This window comes from Fundulus heteroclitus, chromosome 12 (assembly GCF_011125445.2).
Source record: "Fundulus heteroclitus isolate FHET01 chromosome 12, MU-UCD_Fhet_4.1, whole genome shotgun sequence".
Classification (NCBI taxonomy): Eukaryota; Metazoa; Chordata; class Actinopteri; order Cyprinodontiformes; family Fundulidae; genus Fundulus; species Fundulus heteroclitus.
Window position 1 is genome coordinate 8,660,619 of NC_046372.1, and position 20,670 is coordinate 8,681,288.

The 20,670-nt window shown below is 39.1% G+C and overlaps 1 protein-coding gene across 1 annotated transcript in view; it reads right to left on the minus strand.

Annotated features, from left to right (window-relative positions):
- plcxd3 (phosphatidylinositol-specific phospholipase C, X domain containing 3) overlaps positions 1–17,954 on the minus strand; it is a 31,782-nt gene extending 13,828 nt beyond the window's left edge. The window contains exons 1-3 of the mRNA XM_012870099.3: positions 17,730–17,954; positions 1,269–1,525; positions 829–1,002 (exon numbers count right to left, since the gene is read on the minus strand). Coding sequence (XP_012725553.2) covers positions 829–1,002; positions 1,269–1,525; positions 17,730–17,832 — 534 coding nt within the window. The 5' untranslated portion in view covers positions 17,833–17,954. The remainder of the gene's footprint in view (positions 1–828; positions 1,003–1,268; positions 1,526–17,729) is intronic.
- Positions 17,955–20,670: the final 2,716 nt, after the last annotated feature.

A 20,670-nucleotide genomic window follows, 5' to 3' on the forward strand; every position in this document is an offset into this window, starting at 1 on the left:
ATCAGACTTTGTGGTAGAGGACAAAACAGAAGAAACAGGAATACTTATAGAGATAAAGCAATTTAAAGCGACAGCAATGTCAAGAACAATAAACATGAGAAGCATCAAAAATACTAATAGAATCAAACGGGAAAGAGGAAATATGTGGAAAGTCAAAGCCTCAGTGGTGATAGTGGTCATTGCAGCACATAAGGGCAGCACCAGATTCCAGGATAAACCTATGATGTCTGAGATGAGTGCAGCTCTAGCAACAGCTAAGATATGGAAAAGTGAAGATAGAAAAGTCTTTTTGACATTCTAACTGCATGTCGCTCAACCCAATTCTCTGCAAGGAAATCAGTATTGAAATCTTGATTTGAGCCCACTGTGATAAGAGAGTGCTATGAGATAAGATGTCAAAGCAATCATTTATTAGAGTATCGTCTACATGAGATAAGGCAGAAAGAGGGAAGGAAAGGGGATTCAGTACCAGTCAGGCAAAAATAAGAAAATAAAAATGAAGAACATGAATAGATTGAAAACACTCAAAAGAACAAAATTAGAATGAAAATAGTATGTTGATCGATAAAATAGAACTATGATTAGAGATGTGAAAATCACCATTGTGAATATCAGGAGATGAAAACAGATGGCCTTCTGTGCAGGGCGGACAAAATAATACTGTTAACTCACAAAAATGGTATATCCTCTTTGAGACAAATTATTAAAGTTACAAAAGCGGCTGAAATAAATGATAGGGGACTGCTAATATGTGAGCTATCCTGCTCACATATTCACCTAAACATCTTTACTATTTCACTTCCTGTCAAAATGCAAATAAATATGTACCTCTTGAGCAAAAACCACTGGGCAGAGTTTCTCTCCAAACACTTCCTTCAGCATGGCCACCAGCTTTTCATGGTGCAGGTTCTGTACGCCGTAGAAGTGGTTGAAGTCCAGGAAAACGACTTCTTTGGCATGCGCTGACAGGAAACAGCTGATCTGCTCTAAACCCTCCCGGACCTGAAAACAAACACATGAAAATAACTTGTGTCAAGAACTCCCTCTACTGACATTTGGCACCAGCATCTAAATTCATGAAAAACTGTGACTCTCCACTTGAACCCCTTGAAGTATCTTGCACGATTAGATTCTCAGTCTGCACTCGGGCATATAGTTAAATAAACTGCCTCTTGCAAGGAGATTAAATAACATCACTTAGCAATGACAAGCATCACTAAAAAGTCATTGCATCAAAAACCATCAGAGCTGTGTGCTTCTCTGCTGACCGTGGCACTGAAGAGCCCGTGGGCGAAGTACAGCTCGTTGTCAGGGTCACGGGGCTTGGTGGAGATGCGCAGGTCAAAGAAACGGATCCCGGCCTCCAGCTGGCTAGTGAAGTTCATAGTCTGCGTGGCCAACCACTTTCTCATGAGCTTCTTGGCTACCGTACCAAAAACAGACACGAAGTTCTGCACCGTCTCTGGCTGCTCTGGGCCCACTGGAGATGCCTCATCAATGTAGAAACTGAAGGAGTCATGAGAACCTAAAGGAGGAAACAAACACGAGTTTGCGTAAAGGTACAGTCAGATGCAGGTTTTGTTCCTGGTTAAAGTCAACCGTAAAGAAAGGGGTCAGTACAGGAAAACGTCCGGGTGCCATGGTATAACATGCGGCTGAATAATAGCACCAGCAACACAAAAGTCTAAAACGGGAAATGTGAAAACTGTGAATGAAAAAAAATCCCTTAGTGGTTAGACTAATGCTTTTCATCCATCTTATTTTCCAACATTATCCCCCCGTGAGTTGTTAATCTCAACATCTCCTTGAGGGGTAGGCCTTTGGGCCTATTGGCCACTTATCTGATTATGCCAGCCTTACCTAGCCTGTCAGTTTAGTTAAAATGTGTCCAACCCCAGTCCTCAAGGCTGTGATTTAGTTTTTCATTCTGTGCTATAACAAAGCTTGTTTAAATAGATGAATAAGCCCGTTAGCCTGTCATCAAGTGCCTGATAGTGACTCATTTATTTGAGTCAAACGTGTCAAACCAGGGAAACACCTAAGCATCACTGGCCCTTGAGGACTGACTTTGGACAGCACTGTTGTAGGTCCACAGCAAGGTAGATTTCCTGCTGTGCTATACTGTTTAAAATTTTTGATGACTGATAGAACAGAGGTCTTTGAGATGGCCAAAGCTGGGCATTGTATTTACAATCTAATCCTGCATCAAACATCTCCACAACTTTCTCCCTGACCTGTCTGCTGTGTTTCTCGATCGTCATGATCCTGTTTTTTCAGTAATATCCTCTTGAAAACTCTCTTTTATTAATATAGCTTTTAAAGTAGCTTTATTTATTAAGATTTAACCACACGGCATGCAACACTTTTGGTGAAATGTGGTTCCACAACAAGGTATTCACTCAAATGCATGTCTCACCTTTTCAGTATAGAAAGTTTTATTAAAGGATTTGACCCGCATGCATCGTTTCCCTTCCACTTCAGTTATTTACCACTTTCTGAGGACCTATAATGTAGAATCCCCAAAATTTTAAAAGTTAAATGAATGGTTTTGGAATATTGCAATTACCAATTGAAATCTAATTGTTTCCAGAGAAATAATTACATTGATTAAAAATCTGATTTTCTAAAGGTTACTGATTCTTAATGTAGCAAATCTTTCTTTAAAATACTAATATCTCAAATAATGTTTTATCTAACTCAGAGTTGCATGGCTAATGGGTTGACCACATACCAATTGTTCTTCTGAATTAGTGAGGCAAATCTGACCGCATATCACATTTTTTAAGATAAACTTTGGTTGAACCATTGGGATGGCTCAATCATTTTATTTGTCAATTTGTTCTTTTGTGTGTACACACTTTCTTAGTTCTTTATCGTGATTTTGCTTAGTAGTTTTAGTTAAGTTTCAGTAGTAAAGAAGAGTTGTTGATTAGAATATATTGTCAATTTAGGTAAACAACATTATTAATGCTGTTCCCTGGACAGACATTTATTTCTGTTAAAGTGTTATTTGAAGACATGTCTCTCATTTATCCCATATGTGTGCAGAGTTTGCTGTTAGCTCAAGCTCAAATCCCTCTTTCACCTATTGTCCTAATATCACAGCTAAATTGGGCTGATAGTCACAGACTGACAGAATGAAGGTTATTAGATTAAACATTAAATAACTTAAAAGCATGTAATTACTCAACAGATATAATTAATTTAATTCAGCTCATTTTGATGTTTAAGGCTTAAAGGAGAAGATGTGTTATTTTAAAAAGTTTCTTAGACGTGTGTGAGAAAATGTTACATAGTTTTTTGTTACACAAATCTCAGACTGTTGAAAATTATGTCTTTTCATATAGTTTGGGCTTCTTTTACATGGATTTCTGAACAAATGCAATATGGCATGGAAGTAATAAGGTATAAAGGTGTGAAGAAAGCCCCGGTTGTTTAAATAGTCGTCTTGTTGGTTCTGGTGTCGCTGCGGAAAAGCCATCTTTTATGGAAATTACCTTTTTGTGGATTACCCTCCTTATAGAGGTCAATCCTCATCTACTGAACAACTGTCAAGTCAGCAGTCTTTCCCACAATTCTCTTTGTCATCAAGTTAAACAAAAAGGTTACTGTGTATCTCATCACCCAGAAAAAAAAAAAAAGATTGTGACAAAACAGAAGGCCAAATCCAACTGGAAAATCTTAACTAATGTTACTAGGCAAGAACACCTCCATGGTTGCTTCTCTAGTCATTTATTGTGAGGCATGGATTACACTTTCTAAATATTCTTATTTGATGCATATCTGAAATTTTTCCTGGAATGATTAATGTTGTCAAATCTTTAAAACTTTACTTTGCAATATCTTGAGCATCATAAGTCGTTTTCGAGTGCAGGAAAAACCTCAGAAGCTGTGAGGAATGCTGTCCTTGAAACACGTCTTTACACATAGTGGGTTTACCGTGCTAGGAGTTTCAATGATCCTTTTTGGCATTGTAGTATTTAGCTAAAAGAAGATCAACAACTAATTTGAGTAAAACGTGAAGGTTGGGTCCTTCCATGCCTGCTCGCTCCTGGACAAGGTAAATGTGTTTGTGCAAATTGAACATATGAGCACATCCTGTCCTTGTCATTGCAATCACTCCTGCCTCAGAATCACATCTCTCGCTTTTTAGGCACACAGGATCACCCCCTCCATCAACATGCTGCCATGAAGCCTGAACTGACCTTCAACTATCTACACGCACCAGAGCCAGGTCTTCACAGCCGGCAGAGAGAATGACCATAAACAATGTGGACAGCTGAATCCTGGGGCGTTGGAGCTAACTGCATCACTGCTGGCTGAGCCGCGCCATTAGGGTCACAGTGTAACACGGCGTGACCTTAACCAGCTGCAGCAGCTGTGCTGCTGAATTTTTTTGTTTTGATTTAGGTTTTTTCTTTCTTCCTTTTTTTCTTGAAGAAGTCTGTTTTCTTTTAAACCTGAATGCTGTTTTACATACAATAAAATTAACATAGGAAGCAACTAACATAATTAGCAGCTAATATCTACAATAATCTATATAAAAGCATATAAATATTCAGTTTCGTAATTTATTAGATAAAGCATTAAAATTCAGTTGGAGGATGAATTCTTTCATACCCAGTCAAATGCCTTTATTACATATTTAATGTGGCTTAGGAGATTCTGACTGAGATTTCCTCCATCAAATTAATTACATGTATAAAAGGAGGATGTCTATGAAGAATCATGCAAAGGTTGATTTCCTAAATCAAGTACTCAAGTAAAAATAAGTGCAAAGATAAAACCCAGACAGTGCGAATGATTATACGCACTAATAACATTAAAATAAGAAATCGATGTTCAAAATGTTATCAAAGATGACTAAAATGTTTGCATTTATCGAAAGGACAGAGAGAGAGAGAGAGTAAGAAAGAGAGATTTGCAGATCTATCTTTATGTCTTGAAGAACTGGTAGCACTTGCAAAATCAGGTTTGCAAACATTTGGCAGCTGCGAACAGCTTTGTGCATCTGCCCTTCAGTGAGTCAGAGGTACAGAGGGAAAAACACATGACTTTTCAAGAAATTCACGAAAGAAATTCAAGTATGAGAACAAAGGGACAAAGCATACTTGCAAAAGCAAATTTGTTCTCACAGAATCTCAAAAGGGTGATGAGAATTCAGTTCTGCATCTTCTACCTGGTTCTACATTTGTTTTTGTTTTTATCTTTTAAGGTGTTCAGCTGCACCGGGAGCCTGCTGCTTCTTAGGAAGGAGTTGTCAAGAGGAGGTGATTAACTAACCATAAGTGGACTTTGTAAAATGTGCAGCAACATCACAATTGTTACCCACTTAGACAAAAAGAGCCTGCTGTTTGTTGCTGCTGCATTCTTTAAAATAGAGAGAAAACACTGGGAATAATTTAACATTGTTGATAGACACCATTTCCAAGCAGGAGTGGTTTCCGTTGCAGGTACCAACCCTCATCACCTTTGGATAAAAAGTTAAATAATCAGGGATTAGTTGGGTTAAAATATATATATTTATCAGGACTGGGTGACCACTACAACTCAGAACCATTAATCAAAGCAATAAAAATCTTTTGTGATACCAAAGAAAAATTATGTAGCATATGAAAAATAAAGTTATTAATCCCTGACTTTTCAACTAGATACATGCTATGGATATTTTTTTTTAAAGCTTAGCTCCTAAGGCAAAATAATAATGCTTTTTTTGTGCTGCGCTGAAAAACATTGCTTTAAATATGTATGATGAAAAGTATTTGGCTCATGCTACACTGCAAAGAGAAATGACTCAACAGGAAATGCCAAGAAAGTAAGGAACATTTTCAGGTTTCTGCAGAGAAAGTTGTTTATACAGTTAATGTAGGGACATCAATCCAGCACAACAAAGTTCTCTACAATAAACACTACAGGTTCGAAATGACAACGATTACAGCAGAAGCAGCAATTTCAGGACACAAATCACACTGCTACTGAAATAACATCCGCTTTTGGGTTTTTATTCATTTTTTTAGACCCTTCACTTCTAAATGGTTGATAAAAGATCATGTCTGGTTATAGTTAAACAAAGGAAAGGAACAAAACTTGTCAAAACAGGTTTTCTTCCTAGATTGCATCTTCTCATCAACTCTGACTAGCTTCATATTCCCCCTGAAGAAAATCGTACCTATGGTAATATTCCTCCACCTCCCTATGTCACCCAGGGAATGGCATTATAATGGTGATGCACAGTTCCAGTTACCTCTATATGTAGGTAAAATAGTTGTTTTGGCTTCATCTGAAATGTCAGTGTTTTGTTGTTTTTTTTGTGTCAGACTGCAAAGACAGCCTGTTGTGGCTTCGATAATGGCCATATCTGGTGGGAGCATAACTAGTTAACAGATGGTCTAATCTAAACTGTGGGTTATCTCAACTCCTCCAAACTTAGCTTCGAACTCTCGCCTGTTTGTCTAATTAGTGCTCTCCTTGCCCAGTCTGTCCGTTTAGGTGGACAGCCAGGTCTTGGTAGGTTCTATGCATGTCTGGTGTTTTTCTTAGTTTCCATGGCGGTGAATTTTTACTCCAAAGAAACCCCTGATACCCTCACGAAGTACGGGAAACTAAATAAAAATTTTTTTTTTTTAATTACAAGACAGTTTAAAAAACATGCTTCCTTTTACTTCCAGCTCATAATTACACACTATTTTGAGTGGGTCTATCCCACAGAGGTTTATGTATGTAACTTGACAACGTAGTTTTGCAAGACATGAAATTAAAAAGGTTCCTGAGAGCTAATGTGCCGACGGAGAAAAGGGTCTTTAACATATGTTATAAATAAATCATCAAGCTGCTTGAAGATATTACTGTTATTTTGATAGAAATGCTGCATGTAAACATTAAATGTAATGAAATATTAAAGGACCAACAGAAACCTGAGGGTTTTTTTTTAACCATAAATGGATTTTATACCAGTCTGACAGCAGTACAGAATGTGAGCTCTGGGAAGTATATTCTTCTGACAGTCAGCTAAACAATCACATGTCCACACTGGAAAGGTGAGGAGAAAGAGCCGAAGCACAGAAAGCAGAAAACCAAAGCTTAAACAAGCTGAGACAAAGAGAGGCACTTATTGATGATCATGATGGCAGTATTGTTGAAGATTATGGTGATGGTGACTGTTGGCCTTGAAAATCGACCAGGATTAACTGAGTCACTCTCCCTGCATGAGAGAGAGCATTCAGAAAGGACAACTGCTGGTTCAAATCCGGGGGTTTTTGAGACAAAAAAAAAGTATTTCCGCTCACCATGGATCTTTTTTAGATCTATTTTTGGATGCCGGGGACAGGAGGGAAGAAGAGACAGAACAGAATGCAAAGTGACAGGATGCAATGCAGGAACATTTTACAAAACAGATTAATATAACCTAAAGGTCCCTAATCTTTTCTGCATCACATTTCCCCTCTTGACATTTTCCATATCATGTCATTAACTGTTATTAGGCCTCTGCACAAACCTTCTCTGGATTTACAAATGGATGGCTGGATGGAAATGCATAATCAAAAATATAAAAACATTAGATAGATACATTAAAGATTTTATTTTTACTTTGATACTTTTGAAAGTATTTATTGTTCCTATTTAAATAAAGCATAAAAAATTATGTTTACATGCATTAATTGACAAAACTGTTAATTAATGCATGTTGATTTGAAATCAGTGTTATTGCTGATTCTTAAAAGATACCTTTATGCATGCTATTGTCATAGGTGCAACAGAACACTATGTTGTCTAACAGCCGTTTATTTTGATTGTGTCACGCATTCTAAAAACTTAAATCACTGTTGTTATATATAACGCAGGTTTTTCATTTTTAAGAATATGTGAATCATGAAAAAGAAATGCGTATCACCTATGTGGCGATTCCAGCTTTTCTAACAGCTTAAACATTTTGGTCCTGTGTCATTTTAGTGTCTAAAAAGAAAATGCATAGGACTACATTTATTGTACTTCGGGACATTTTGATGTGTTTTATCAAGAAGGCTCCAGCATCTACTTCCTAGCTGATGGAGATTCAGGATTCCTTTTGAAAACACACTTTTATCTGATCATCTACACCCCGTGACAGCTGGGGTTTGTTTGCCGTTTCTGTATTTAAAGCCAACCGCTTTTAGCCAATTGTTTACAGTCTAATCTCTTTATCAGTTCATTCTTCAGCCCACTCATCTTTAATTTCTTTCACTATGCCATTCTATTTTCAAGGCATATGCAGTTATTCATCCCATTGGCATTTTAGCTTATTAAGTATTAGTTTCTAAAAACCTGTTTCTTTTGAATGGACATTCATAATTTACAATGGCCCAGGCAGAGTCACGACTTTTGATACAAAACCTGTAAAAGCAGCTAAAGATTAAAACAATGGCAAGAAGACCTTAACCTTAAAGGCTTGGAGCTTATCAAAGATGAGGAACTTTAAAATACTAGAAGTAATATGCAAAATGTTAACAATTACTGGTATTGTTTGATTGCTTTAATGCAACAACCTGATGACCCAGCACCCGGCACAGTGGCACAGTTGGAGGAGCGTCAGGCAGGAGGTTATGTCAAAATAAGAATATTAATATTTAACCTAAAATAAGCCAGGGTTATTTTTACAAATCCGACAAATGCCACAGCATATATTAAAGTCTGAGGAAAGGAGGGGGAAAAAAAGAGTCCTCTCAGCTTCTCCTTTATGCAAGACATGGGCAGAAAAAAAAGAAAAGGGAAACAGAAGGGAGAAATCGAGCATCTCTAGTGGTTGAGCGCAGCTGATACTTTAAGGGGAGAGTAGAGTAACTCAGAACATAAGGAAAAAGAGTGAAAAACAGCAAAAGTACACAAAATCTTAAAACAATTATTGACAATGGTTGAAATAGTTGAACGGATATTTTTCAATTCTGATTTAAATGAAAAAAAAAATTACCGTCTTGTAATCTGTGTTTTTTCTTTGACGTCCCCCAAAACTTTAGAAATCGCTCTGTTTATTGCCCTCCCCACCCCCACCTTCTCGAAAAATCAAAAACAAACAAACAACAAAACTATAAAATTAAATGATCACCCTTGATATAAAGAATTAATTAATTAATTGAACTTTATTGATCTCACAATGGAGAAATTCACTTCTGCATCTTATCCCATCCCCTGGGGGAGCAGTGGGCTGCCACTGTGTGGCACCTGGGGAGCAATCAGGGGTTAAGGGTCTTGCTCAGGGACCCAGAGTGCAGGCAGTGGGGATCGAACCGGGTACTTGCAACCTTCTCAGAGTGCAAGCGCGCTGCTCTAACCACTAGGCAAAAATGGTTTTGCAGTTAGCTGCACTCTGACCTCCAGGTGTCAGTAAATAATTTTTTTGTGAAAAATATGTTTTAATAGAACAACTGTGTGTATATATATATATATATGTGTGTGTGTGTGTGTGTGTGTGTGTGTGTGTGTGTGTGTGTGTATATATATTATATATGAGTATATATATATATAGTGGGGATGCACTGATCCAGTTTTTTCCAATACGATACGATACCTGGGCTAGTATACCCGATACCAATCCAATACTACTGTTGAGTGAATAAACCGTCTACTTTGCCATGTGAGTGAAGTTATCAGGCTTCCAATAAACATTGTTAAAAAAGTTTTGCAAGTTCTTTAGCATGGTGTATTTGGAGATGCTTATTTAAGTTTGTGATGTTGAATTTTCCAACTTTATCAACTCCCTCCCAACTTATGCATTGCAGATATTGCATGTTGCAGTCAGACTTGTTGGCGTATCAAGTTTGAAATGTTTCCAAATAGCAGACTTGGCTCGCTCCGGCACTTGCTCCATGTTGCTCTGTGTTTGTTCATCGCTAGCTGCTGTGCGTGCTCTGCGTAACCACTGCTGCAAACATAGAATAGAAGTGACTAGATTAGTGTAACTGTATTGCTGTGTATGATAGTGATAAAAAAAGAAATGACTAGATTGGCATCAATCATCCGATATCCGATCCAGCTAATTAGTCAATATCGGAGCCGAAATCCCATCCGGGTATCGGATTGGTGCATCTCTAATATATACTATATATATATAAACAGACAGACATACATACACACACACCTCTTGATTAATAATAGTAGAAGCACCATTTAATCTGTGAAAGTGTTTAAAATGGTCCTATCAGCGCAGGTGAAGAGACTCCAGGGAAACTAATTTATGACATCTTTGACACACCATTCTTGACCAACTCAATGAATAATGTGCAGTCAGGGAGTGTGCAGTTTTCACCTAGCAGATCCAGTAATAGCTGCTGAAAAATAGCCTACCCGGTCCCCTACTGAGCAGCTTGAGGGAAAGAAGAAAATGAAAAACCTTTTTTTTTTTTTTTTCTGGCTATTTTTCTGCTTAATGCGCTTCATCTTTTATCAACCACAACGAGATGTTCCCTTCCTTATGCAGATCATCCAGTCTGGTAGAACTGCTATAAACCAGAGAAGGCATGGTTTCATGAATAATTATAGGTTGGACAGAGGTTGCATGTGTGACCAACAAAGAAAGTTGAGTCATGGATGGGAGAAAAAGAATGCAGCAGAATGCTTATGGAGATATGTAAAGATGTTATTTTTGAAATAATACAAAACCAGTGCTGCCGCACCAGATCGTGAGTCACAGCATTTTTGTATAGCTCTGTCGAACCAAAATTATGTAAATACCAAATTACTGGTTAACAGTAATGGCCCCTGCTGCTCTCACATCAAAAAGCACAATCTCCACTAGACGCTACGCAATACCTGCCAATCTCAAAATTGTTTTTTTTTTAATGTATGTGCCTAGAAAAAAAGCTTGTCTTCACCAACTGCTTTTATATTATTTTTTTCATTTTCAATCAAGTTTCACAACAGCACTGAATCAGCTCTCCTCTAAGTGACAAATGAGTCACTGGTGTCTTTGCGCTCTGAAAATCATGCTATTTTAAAACAGTTGGATCAGATCCTATGGATAACATTAATACAACCTTGTATATAGACTATTCTAACCATGCCCTGGGAATTACAGAAAATTTAATTACCAAGCTTTTCTCTAACCTAGAACTAAATTACTGTGTATATGTTGACCAGTCCTGATCAGCGACTGGCCAGTCATAAACAGAAAAACATCTTTCTCCAATCACTGAGCCCTACCTTCACTGTGGAAGTTGATACTTCAGGAAAAAGAGAGAGCGTTACAAATTTTTTGTATTAATAAGGTATAAAAAAAAGTCAGAGTCAGCAGAGATGTGGGAAGATATTTAAAAGGAAGTTGTAGCTGGTACAGAGAGCAAAGTTTCGTTGAGTGCTGGTCATTTCAGCATCAATTTGTTCTTTTACCGTTTAAGTAATTAGGGGAGTGGTGGCTGAGCGGTTAGAGCACAGAGCTTCAGTCCCAGAGGTTCTGAGTTCAATTCCTGCAAGCTGCCATTCTGGGTCCTTGAGCAAGACCCTTAACCCCTGATTGCTCCCCAGGCGCCACACAGTGGCAGCCCACTGCTCCCCAAGGAGATGGGTTAAGATGCAGAAGTGAATTTCTCCATTGTGAGTTATAAAGTTCAATTATTAATTTTTATTTTGGGAATATTTTAGTGAATTAGAAAATGGCCGAGCTGACCGGGAGGCAACCTCCGTATAAAACAAGAAGTAAGACTGTATTATAGAAAAGATCCGCTGTTTTGTTTTTTTCAGCTTCAAACCTCTGTCTGTCGTGTAACATGCAGGATTTGGAAATTTTGGGTGCCTTGTGAAAATTTCCTAGTCAAAGTAAACGTCCACATGCTCCAGGGCAAGGGTCCCCAGCCAGCTGTCGGCAGACCAGCACTTCCCTGGCTTGTATGAAAGACGTAAAAAACAAAAACAAAAAAAGAAGTTTGTGGAAAACACGGAAGAGATTCTATTTTGAAGAACAGAGGCCTCCATGTGCGTCCTTGTCAATACACCTGACATAAATAAGGATACACAGATGAAAGGGATAAGGAAGACAAGCGTGGAAGTTGAAATGAAGGAGAGTGCATGAGCAGAATATCATGTAGGAAGTAAACCATTGCTAAGTTATTGCTCTGGCATTTCTGAAAGTGCTGCCCTAAAAAAAAATATGCGAACCTGCTGGTGAAAGCTTTACAAAAATGCTCCACAAAACTCTGATCAGTGCATCTCCATATAGGAGGTCTATGTATGAACGCTGTCAAAAAATGGTGTTCATATGTTTGATATCTTTGAACGGAGTGATGTTGTTTTTCACGTGACAAAGTTGAAGTGAGTTTAGCTAATTCTTATGCCATTTAATAGCGCTCTGTTTACGGAGGTACAGCACCTTGCAAAAGCAGTCGCCCCCATGGCTTTATTACCAATTCCAATATGTAATTTTTATGTTTTTTACTTATTTTATGTGGTGGACCTGCAAAAAATTGCAAAAGTTGGTGAAGCGAAATAAAAAAAAGGTGAAAAATAAGAAGGCAAAAATTGGCATGCGCGTATGTATCCACCCTCCTTGGCCATAAAACTCATTAAAAATTTGGGCACAACAAAAGACCTTCAAAAGTCACATAATTAGTGAAATGAAGTCCACCTGTATGAATTGTAAGAGACACATGATCTGTGAGCATAAACAGAGGCTGCAGCGCCTCTAAGCAAAAGGCATCACACCATTAAGACCAAGCCAAAAAAGGTTAAAGAATTATAAAACAACTGGACTTCTATTCTGAGGCGGAAGACGCCTCGCATCCCATCCAAGAAGCTTTCTCAATTCAAAATGTCTGGAGTAGTGTGGAGACTCTACAAACAAGTCAGGAACTCTCCAAACAAGTCAGGAACAAGGTTGTTGAGAACAACAATTCAGGATGTGGTTATAAAAGAATATCCAAATCTTTGACGTTCCCCTGAAGCAGCATCAGATCCATAATCTTCAAATGGAAAGCACATGGCAAAGCAACAAAGAAGAGAGGACCAGCCACAAAAACTCAACAGACAAGGCAAGGAGGGCAAGAAACCAGAAGTGGTGGCCAATTTAGTGGTAGAGCAGGACACTCGTGTCTTGGGAAAGTTGCAAGTTACCTGCTTTGAATCCCAGAGACTGCCAATCTGCATCCCTGAGCAACATATTTAGCCTAGAACGCTCCTTGGGCACCACACAGTGGCAACGCACTGCTCCCTTAGGAATGGGTTAAATACAGAGGACACATTTCAACAAATAGAAATTATGATTATCATAATTATTATGATTATTTTGATTATTGTGATTATTCTGAGAGACAGCTAAGAGACTGGAGGAGTTAAAGAGTTCCACAGCGGAGACCAATGTATCAGTCCATAGGATCACAAAAGGCAGTGCACTCTATACAGCTGGGCTTTACAGAAGGCCATAAAAAACAACTACTTAGCGTTCAAAAAAAGAAGGCATGTTTTGAGTTTGCCAAGAGCCATTGTGGGTGACTCGCTAAATGTATGGAAGAAGGAGATCTGGTCCAATGAGACTAAAATTCAACTTTTTGGCCGCAAAGGAAAATGTCTGGCGCAAGCCCAACACATCCCTTCACCCAAAGAACATCATTCCCACAGTGCAACTGTGGAACATGGTGGTGGCAGCATCATGCTGTGGGAATGTTTTTCAGCAGCAGGGACTGGGAAACTGGTCAAGGTCCAGGGAAAGATGGATGTTGCTGAACACATGGATATTCTTGCACAAAACCTGTGTCAGTCTGCCTGTGATCTGAGACCGGGACGGAGCTTCACCTTCCAGCACGACAATGACCTGAAGCATACTGCTGTAACAAAGATCGAGCGGTTTAACGGGAGACAGTTACATGGGTTGAATGGCCTAGTCAAAGCCAAGACCTCAATCCAACTGTGATAATGTGGTGAGACTTCAGGGTTGCTGCTCAAAAGTGAAGACTATCCAACATGAGCGAGCTGGAGCAGTTCTGCCTTGTGGAAGGGGCAAAAATCCCAGCGGAAAGATATGGAGACCTTTTTATGGGGGGGGGGGGGTTGCAGATACGCTTAGATAACTATTCGTTACCTGCTTTACAATAAAGAAGAATAGATAGTGCAAACTCTCAAACAATCCATTTGAATTCAAGGCTGTGTGGCAACAAAACATGAAAGAGCCAATTCAATCATATAGACAGATAACAAGTCAATGGCTCATATTACAAACTGATTCAAGTTATCTAACAATGCAATCAATTTCAGCTTATTATTATTATTCATTTTTATTCAACTGTTTTCTATCTAAGCAAATCCAGCAGAATGCATCAAGTCTTTGAGTTGTGGCATTCATTCCTCCAGAACGAGCATGTAGCGACAGTGAACAGTCAGTTGCATTGTGAAGTTGACTTTGCAGCAATCCCTCATACATGTGGCGACAGTGGAGAGGAAAACTCTATTTAACAGGAAGAAACCTTCAGCAGAGCTCAGTAAAGACTTAATGACAGCAGTAGCTCCTTTGGAGGTTTCATCTAGAGGTAACTTTAAAGTCCATAAGGTTTGAAGGAGCGCAGTCACAAAAGCTCAGCCAATGAGTCTAGAGGAGAGACTGTATGCAAGTTTTCTTTAATATATTATTTACTTCATAGTTTACCTCCTAATCATCCTAAATGTTAAGCTCTAACATGGACATTAATTCCTTCTTTTTCATATTAGGTGAACTGAATGAAAACTAGCAGTTGTTAAGGGTCAACTCAGAACACTGTCTTTATAGCACCATATGTCTTAATCAAATGTACCAATGTCATAAAAAATCCTCTTTTCTGATTACAGTACCAGGAAAGGTCATGTTTTTATCACTTTGTGTGCTGAATACTGACTCACTGCTAGTGGGAGACAGTCAGTCGGTCGTGTCTAGCGCATAGTTTGTTCAATAAGTGACTCCATATTATAAGATAATTCTTGTCATAACATCTAAATATTTAGTGAATCTGGTTCACACACTTTAATATCGCAGACTAATGATACAATTAGTGTTTAAATGCGTACTATGTAAAAGCTTCTTGTTGGTGATGTAACCAAGTGTGAAGAAGAAGACAGCTCAGAGTGTGTTTGTTACTTGCAACCAAAACAAGAATTCAGTAGTAGTGTTTTGCTTTTTTCAGGCTACAAGCAGCTTTAGCCAGTCAGATAAAAAATGACAAAGCTTTGAAAAAATAATGCAACGGGAAAAAAAGCTTTCCTTTCTAAAGGTGGCAAAACCAAAGAAAACGTCAAGCGAAGCCAAATCAGACAGTTTCTAAAAGGTGGGGCAGATGTAAGAATTTAGACTTTAAATATATGCTTGGTTTTACCACTTGAGTGTATAACAAAACCGGCTCTTTTGTACTACAGACTGGTCTATTATACAGCAAAAAAGGATGGGCCATTCTCTAACTGTTCTGGGAAATATCAGCAAACTGGAAACAATGAAGGAAGAGTGTTGATTGGCCAACCCATGGTTCCAATCTGTGGGATCATGGAGAATCCATCTCACAATTTATAGAACTTCCATTTGCTGCAGAGATCTCGGTGCCAGATACCACAAAGAACATCCGGGGGGGTCAAGTGAAGTCTATGCACAGATGGATCAGGCCTGTTTTTGCAGCAAATGAGATTACCGAGACACTATTAGGGAGGTGCCCATAATCTTATACTTCAGTGTATATATATATATATATATATATATATATATATATATATATATATATATATATATATATATATATATATATATATATATATATATATATACATTTGCAAAGCGGTTCACTTTCAAGATCTGCACATATTAAAATCTAGACTGTAGCATAGTGCGTAGAGCTAGGTCACTTTGAGATTAGCTGCTGCTTCACCGTTGCCACCACCCCGGGCTCAATTATTGACTCAAGTGATTTTCTGTTTGCCTATTATTAACCTCTTAATCTTTTGAGTGTGCCTTTTCAAGATTGATTATTTTTAAAATACCCAAACCCACAAGAAGCACAAAAGGAGCAACCAGTAGACGAATCGTTTAATCAGCAATTCATTAAAACGGAGGTGGACGCCGAATAATCCAAGCCGGACGAGACAACACCGGCAGATATGTGCGGATGTAACCCACCATCTGACAGTTGTTGCATTGTGTCAGTCAACCTCTGATGGTTCTCTGAGAATCTGTTGTTATATAGGCACACAGAAATTTCTCCCTCCTCTGCAAAAATCCTTTCTGCAGCGTAATACCTCAAACGAAACAATTTCCTCATCCCATAGAAGGCGTTTACAAGCTTACAGGGGTGAAATGCTGTGAATGCAGACGTCCTCATTTTGGAGCTTCTTGGCAGGAGAAACTGTTTTGACCTGGATCATCCAAGCTGTGGTAAATTGGACCATTAAAGAGCCCTAGCAGGCTAAAAATGCTTCACCATATCCTGAAAAGATATAGTAATCTGGGATGAAAAGATTATTTTCCCAGTTGTGCTTCAATAAAGGCTTATTTATTCTCAGATGAAACCAAATCAGGTGATGTCAGAAGAGCTTTTTGAAAGAGACCACAAAGGAACACGCGGTTCCTGCTAAAATAAGCTCTCATAACATCCAGAGGATTTTGAGAATTATCCTGGCAAACATGATGCCAAGTGTGTGCAAACAAACGCAAAAAAAAACGGAGCTTTTCAGAACCCGTATCCAAATGGAGGACAGGCAAAGGGCAGCAGAGCTGCAGACAAGTAATGACATCTAATTAAATGAGACTGAACATGTTCTCACGCTGCTTTGGTATGGGAAATTGTGAATCAGCTGCATGTAAAGCATGGATGTTATTGCTGCTCTGTCCTCAACTGGTGGCAGGTTAAATGCATGAGCAAACGCATGCTTGCAAGTGGTTTTTTAGAGCTGTGGCCACTGCTGGTAAAAAAAAAAAATGCCACGCCTCATTGGACACTGAGCATTAATCCATCTGCATGTATAAAAGCCATGATTTCACATACAAACCGTTGCAAAAAGCAGGCGATTACTGTTGTTCAGCAAGATGCAGTAAAACGACGACGGTAAGAGGTGCAAAAAAAAAAAAACGAGAAAAAGAAAGGGCGATCTTTCTGTGGAGCAGCTTGATCACAGGGCAGCAGATTTGGGAATTATATCGGCCAGATCAGCGCTGGGCTTTACAACCAGCGTGTCTTAATTTGAATGGAGTTTAAGAGACCTGCGCACTGATTGGTTAAAGGTCTAAGAGCTCATTTCCTATCATCACCATCATCATCACCAGCATCATCATCATCATCTGAGTGCACTGACAGAACTCATCCCATCGCCTTCTGGGCACCACCCCGTTACAAACACAAAACAGAAGAGCTCTTCTGAATCTTTTCTGCCTCCTGTTTTCTCCTCGGATCGTGGTAATAAATACATAAACGCGACCTGTCCCCCAGTGTGTGCTATTTATAGGTGCGTCGCGGGCAAGCTGGGGTGAAACAAATGGGTGGCACATCTGTTGCGCAACAGGTCTCACCCTTTGTTCTGCTGATGCACAGTTAAAGTCAAGCACATGAGATTTAATTAAAGCTAAAGTGAAACACAGAAGTTTGTAAAGCCACAATGTTGAAACACAGCAACTATTTTTTTGTTGTTGTTCTTGCTATTTTTCACGCGCGGGATTAGACGCGCGCGCGCGCTGCTGGAAACAACAGCGTGGACATCATCCACGCGCGATTTCACAGGCGCAGTGTGAACAATAAGAATAAAATAATGTGGAATGAAAAACCTACCGGGAATTGCCATGTTGGCGAGCGGGACGGCGTGCATGCTCTGCGGTAAACTTGCCATCCAGTCCGCGAAGCGCAGGTCGCTTCTTCCGTGAGACGAAGCCATGCTGCCGCCGTGCACAACGCTCCGTTCTCCGGGACCGGTGCCGGCTGCGCCAATCTGGACTGCGCGCTCTCCGTCTCTCTATCTCCCTCTCTCTCTCTTTACACAGTCACTCACACAACCTCTCTCTCTTTCACACACACACATTAGCGTGTCCACCTGCCCCCCGGTTCAACAATGGAAGACAGAACAACTATTTTCAAATACGGCTGAACTGATCTGAAGGAGTCATCCAGTACGTGACCAAGTCAATTAGCTTTCCGCTAATACTCTCCAACATGAAACAATTAAGAAACAAAATAAAATAAAAAACGAGCTGGCAAATGCAGTAGGCTACACCTGCATCCCAGTATGTTTAGTTATCAGCAAACAGTTAATTTCTTTCAGGAAATCCATTAAAAAATAATAATATTGATATCACACATATGCACACAGACTACATTGCCAAAAGTATTGCCCCATCCATTGCAATCAAGTGGAATGGATGGGTGGAATTGATTATCAAGTGGAAATTTGTTCTGTGCAGTGACAAACCACACTGCTCTGTCAGGTAATCCAATGGAAGAGTGTTGGTTGACCTGCTGGAGCCACCTGCCTGACCAGTGCCAAGTTTAGAGGTAGGTTGGGAGGATGTTATGGCGTGGGGCTGTTTCAAAGGAAGTTGGGCTCAGCCCCTTTATCCCTGTGAAAGGAACTCCTTTCAATGTGGCAGACAAACATATTTCAGACAATTTGATGCACCTAACCTTGTGGGAACAGTTTTTTTGGGGGGGGGACCCTTTCCTGTTCCAACATGACGTCAGACCAAGGCACAAAGCAAGGTCTGCACAGACATGGATGAGTGAAGTTGGTTTGGAGGAACTTGACTGACTGCAAAGAATCCTGACCTTTGCAGTCAGTCAAGAAACACAACAGAGCACCTTCGGGATACAATGCAGCAGAGGCCATGTGCATAAGGCCTTGTCAAAATCGTTGCGCAAGCTCACAAATGTGCTTCTGAAAAAATGGTTTGAAAGGTCCCGTAAATTGTCTAGAATATTGTGGAAAAGCTGAAACTGTTTAGGCTGCTAAAAGGGTGGCAGATATCTTATTAAACATTATGAATAAAGAACAGCATGTGTCTCAAATTCATGTACGTGGAGGGAGATGAGCAAACGCTTTTTGCAATAAAGCGAATATTTCAAAAATGTATGTCGGTTAGTTTTGATTATAATGGCTCACACCTTATGGAAACCCAAAATGTCAGAAAATTAAAGACCAAAGACCAATAAGAAAAACTGTTTTTAACAGGAAATCAATATTGCTTCACAATCACAGGGAAGAAAACATTGCTAAGAACCTGGCTGTTCAGAATACTGTTTGCAAACAAGTAGATGGTAAAAAACTGGACAGAGAGAAGTGTTGCAGCCTTAGGAGGGCTGTGAAGCAAACCACTTAAGAGTTTGGGGGAGATTCACAAGGTATGGACAGTGCCTGGAGTCAGTGCTTCAAGAGCCACCACATACAGGAGCATCATGCCATGGGCTATAACAACTCTGAACATGGGTTAAATTTCCTGCACTAAGCCAATCCTAAACCAGAGACAACATCAGACGTGTCTCATCTGGCCAAAGGAGAAATAAAAGATTGGACTGGTGCTCGGTGGTTCAAAGTCCCCCTTTCAGATGCAGAGTAAAATTTGCATTTGATTTGGAAATAAAGGTCCCAGAGTCTGGAGAAAGAGTGAAGAGACACATAATCTGCTTGAATTCCAGTGTGAAGTTTCCACAATCAGTGATGATTTGAGTGGTCGTCTGTTGTTGTTGGTCCACTGTGTGAATCATCAAGTCTGATAATGCAATAATTCGTTCAAACGGGAACGTACCAGAGTACCAAGTGCTCACACTCTGCAGTTAATGGACACACTTTTCTGTATTAAAATTATTTTTTTGTTTGTTGTGTTAATCTGTCTGTATGTTTTATTTATTGAATCTCATGCCAGGAATAAACAAGTATTGTGCAATATTAATATTTAAACTAACAGAAATAAACACATAGCAAACAATGTATGAATCGTGTCAGATCTTACCTGGCTAGTGGCAAGGACCAATGGGCCCACATGTGGACCCAGCTGAGACAGATATTTAAACTCCACCTCTAAACAACGTGAAATATGACTTTTTTCCCCCTAATTGGCTCGTAACAAGTGGATTTAATGTTTTCAAAACAATCCACCATTTTTTTTCTTTTACTCAAATCCTTATGGTTTTACAGTTATTTGAACATGCCTGATGAGATTTAAATGTCCTCTAAACACGGAGGACATTTTTTAAAGCTTTGTAATGCCATATCCTGTGACATCATTTTGGTGTCTAATGGAGCTTACGATTTAGCTTTAGGATTGCTTTGTGCATTGTTGGTGTAATGCTGTGCACAATGGGACATTTTGATGATACAAGTGGTAAATGTGTTAACTAAAGATTATTTCATATCCATATAGAAGACCTACAACAGAAATAAACACTTATTTGACCATACTCCATTTTATTATGTGAAAAACATTTGGCACAGTTTTGCCAATGTGCCAAATCACAGCTGTGCCTGGAACACTATCCACTTACACCTTTGTGGAACAATGCGTAAACTGAATTACTAAATATTTGCTGCAGTTATTGTCATAATGTGGATCAATAAAATCTGATGCTTTCCCTACGTTTTCATGCCATTTTGTGATGTTTATTTGAAGTGAGGCTCAAAAATTGTTATCTTTTCTAACCAAAAGAAATCCAGCCTAGTAACGGATGCAATAGTGGTTCCACTGGAAAAATATGTTGTCTTACTTTTACACAGGTAGCAAATTTT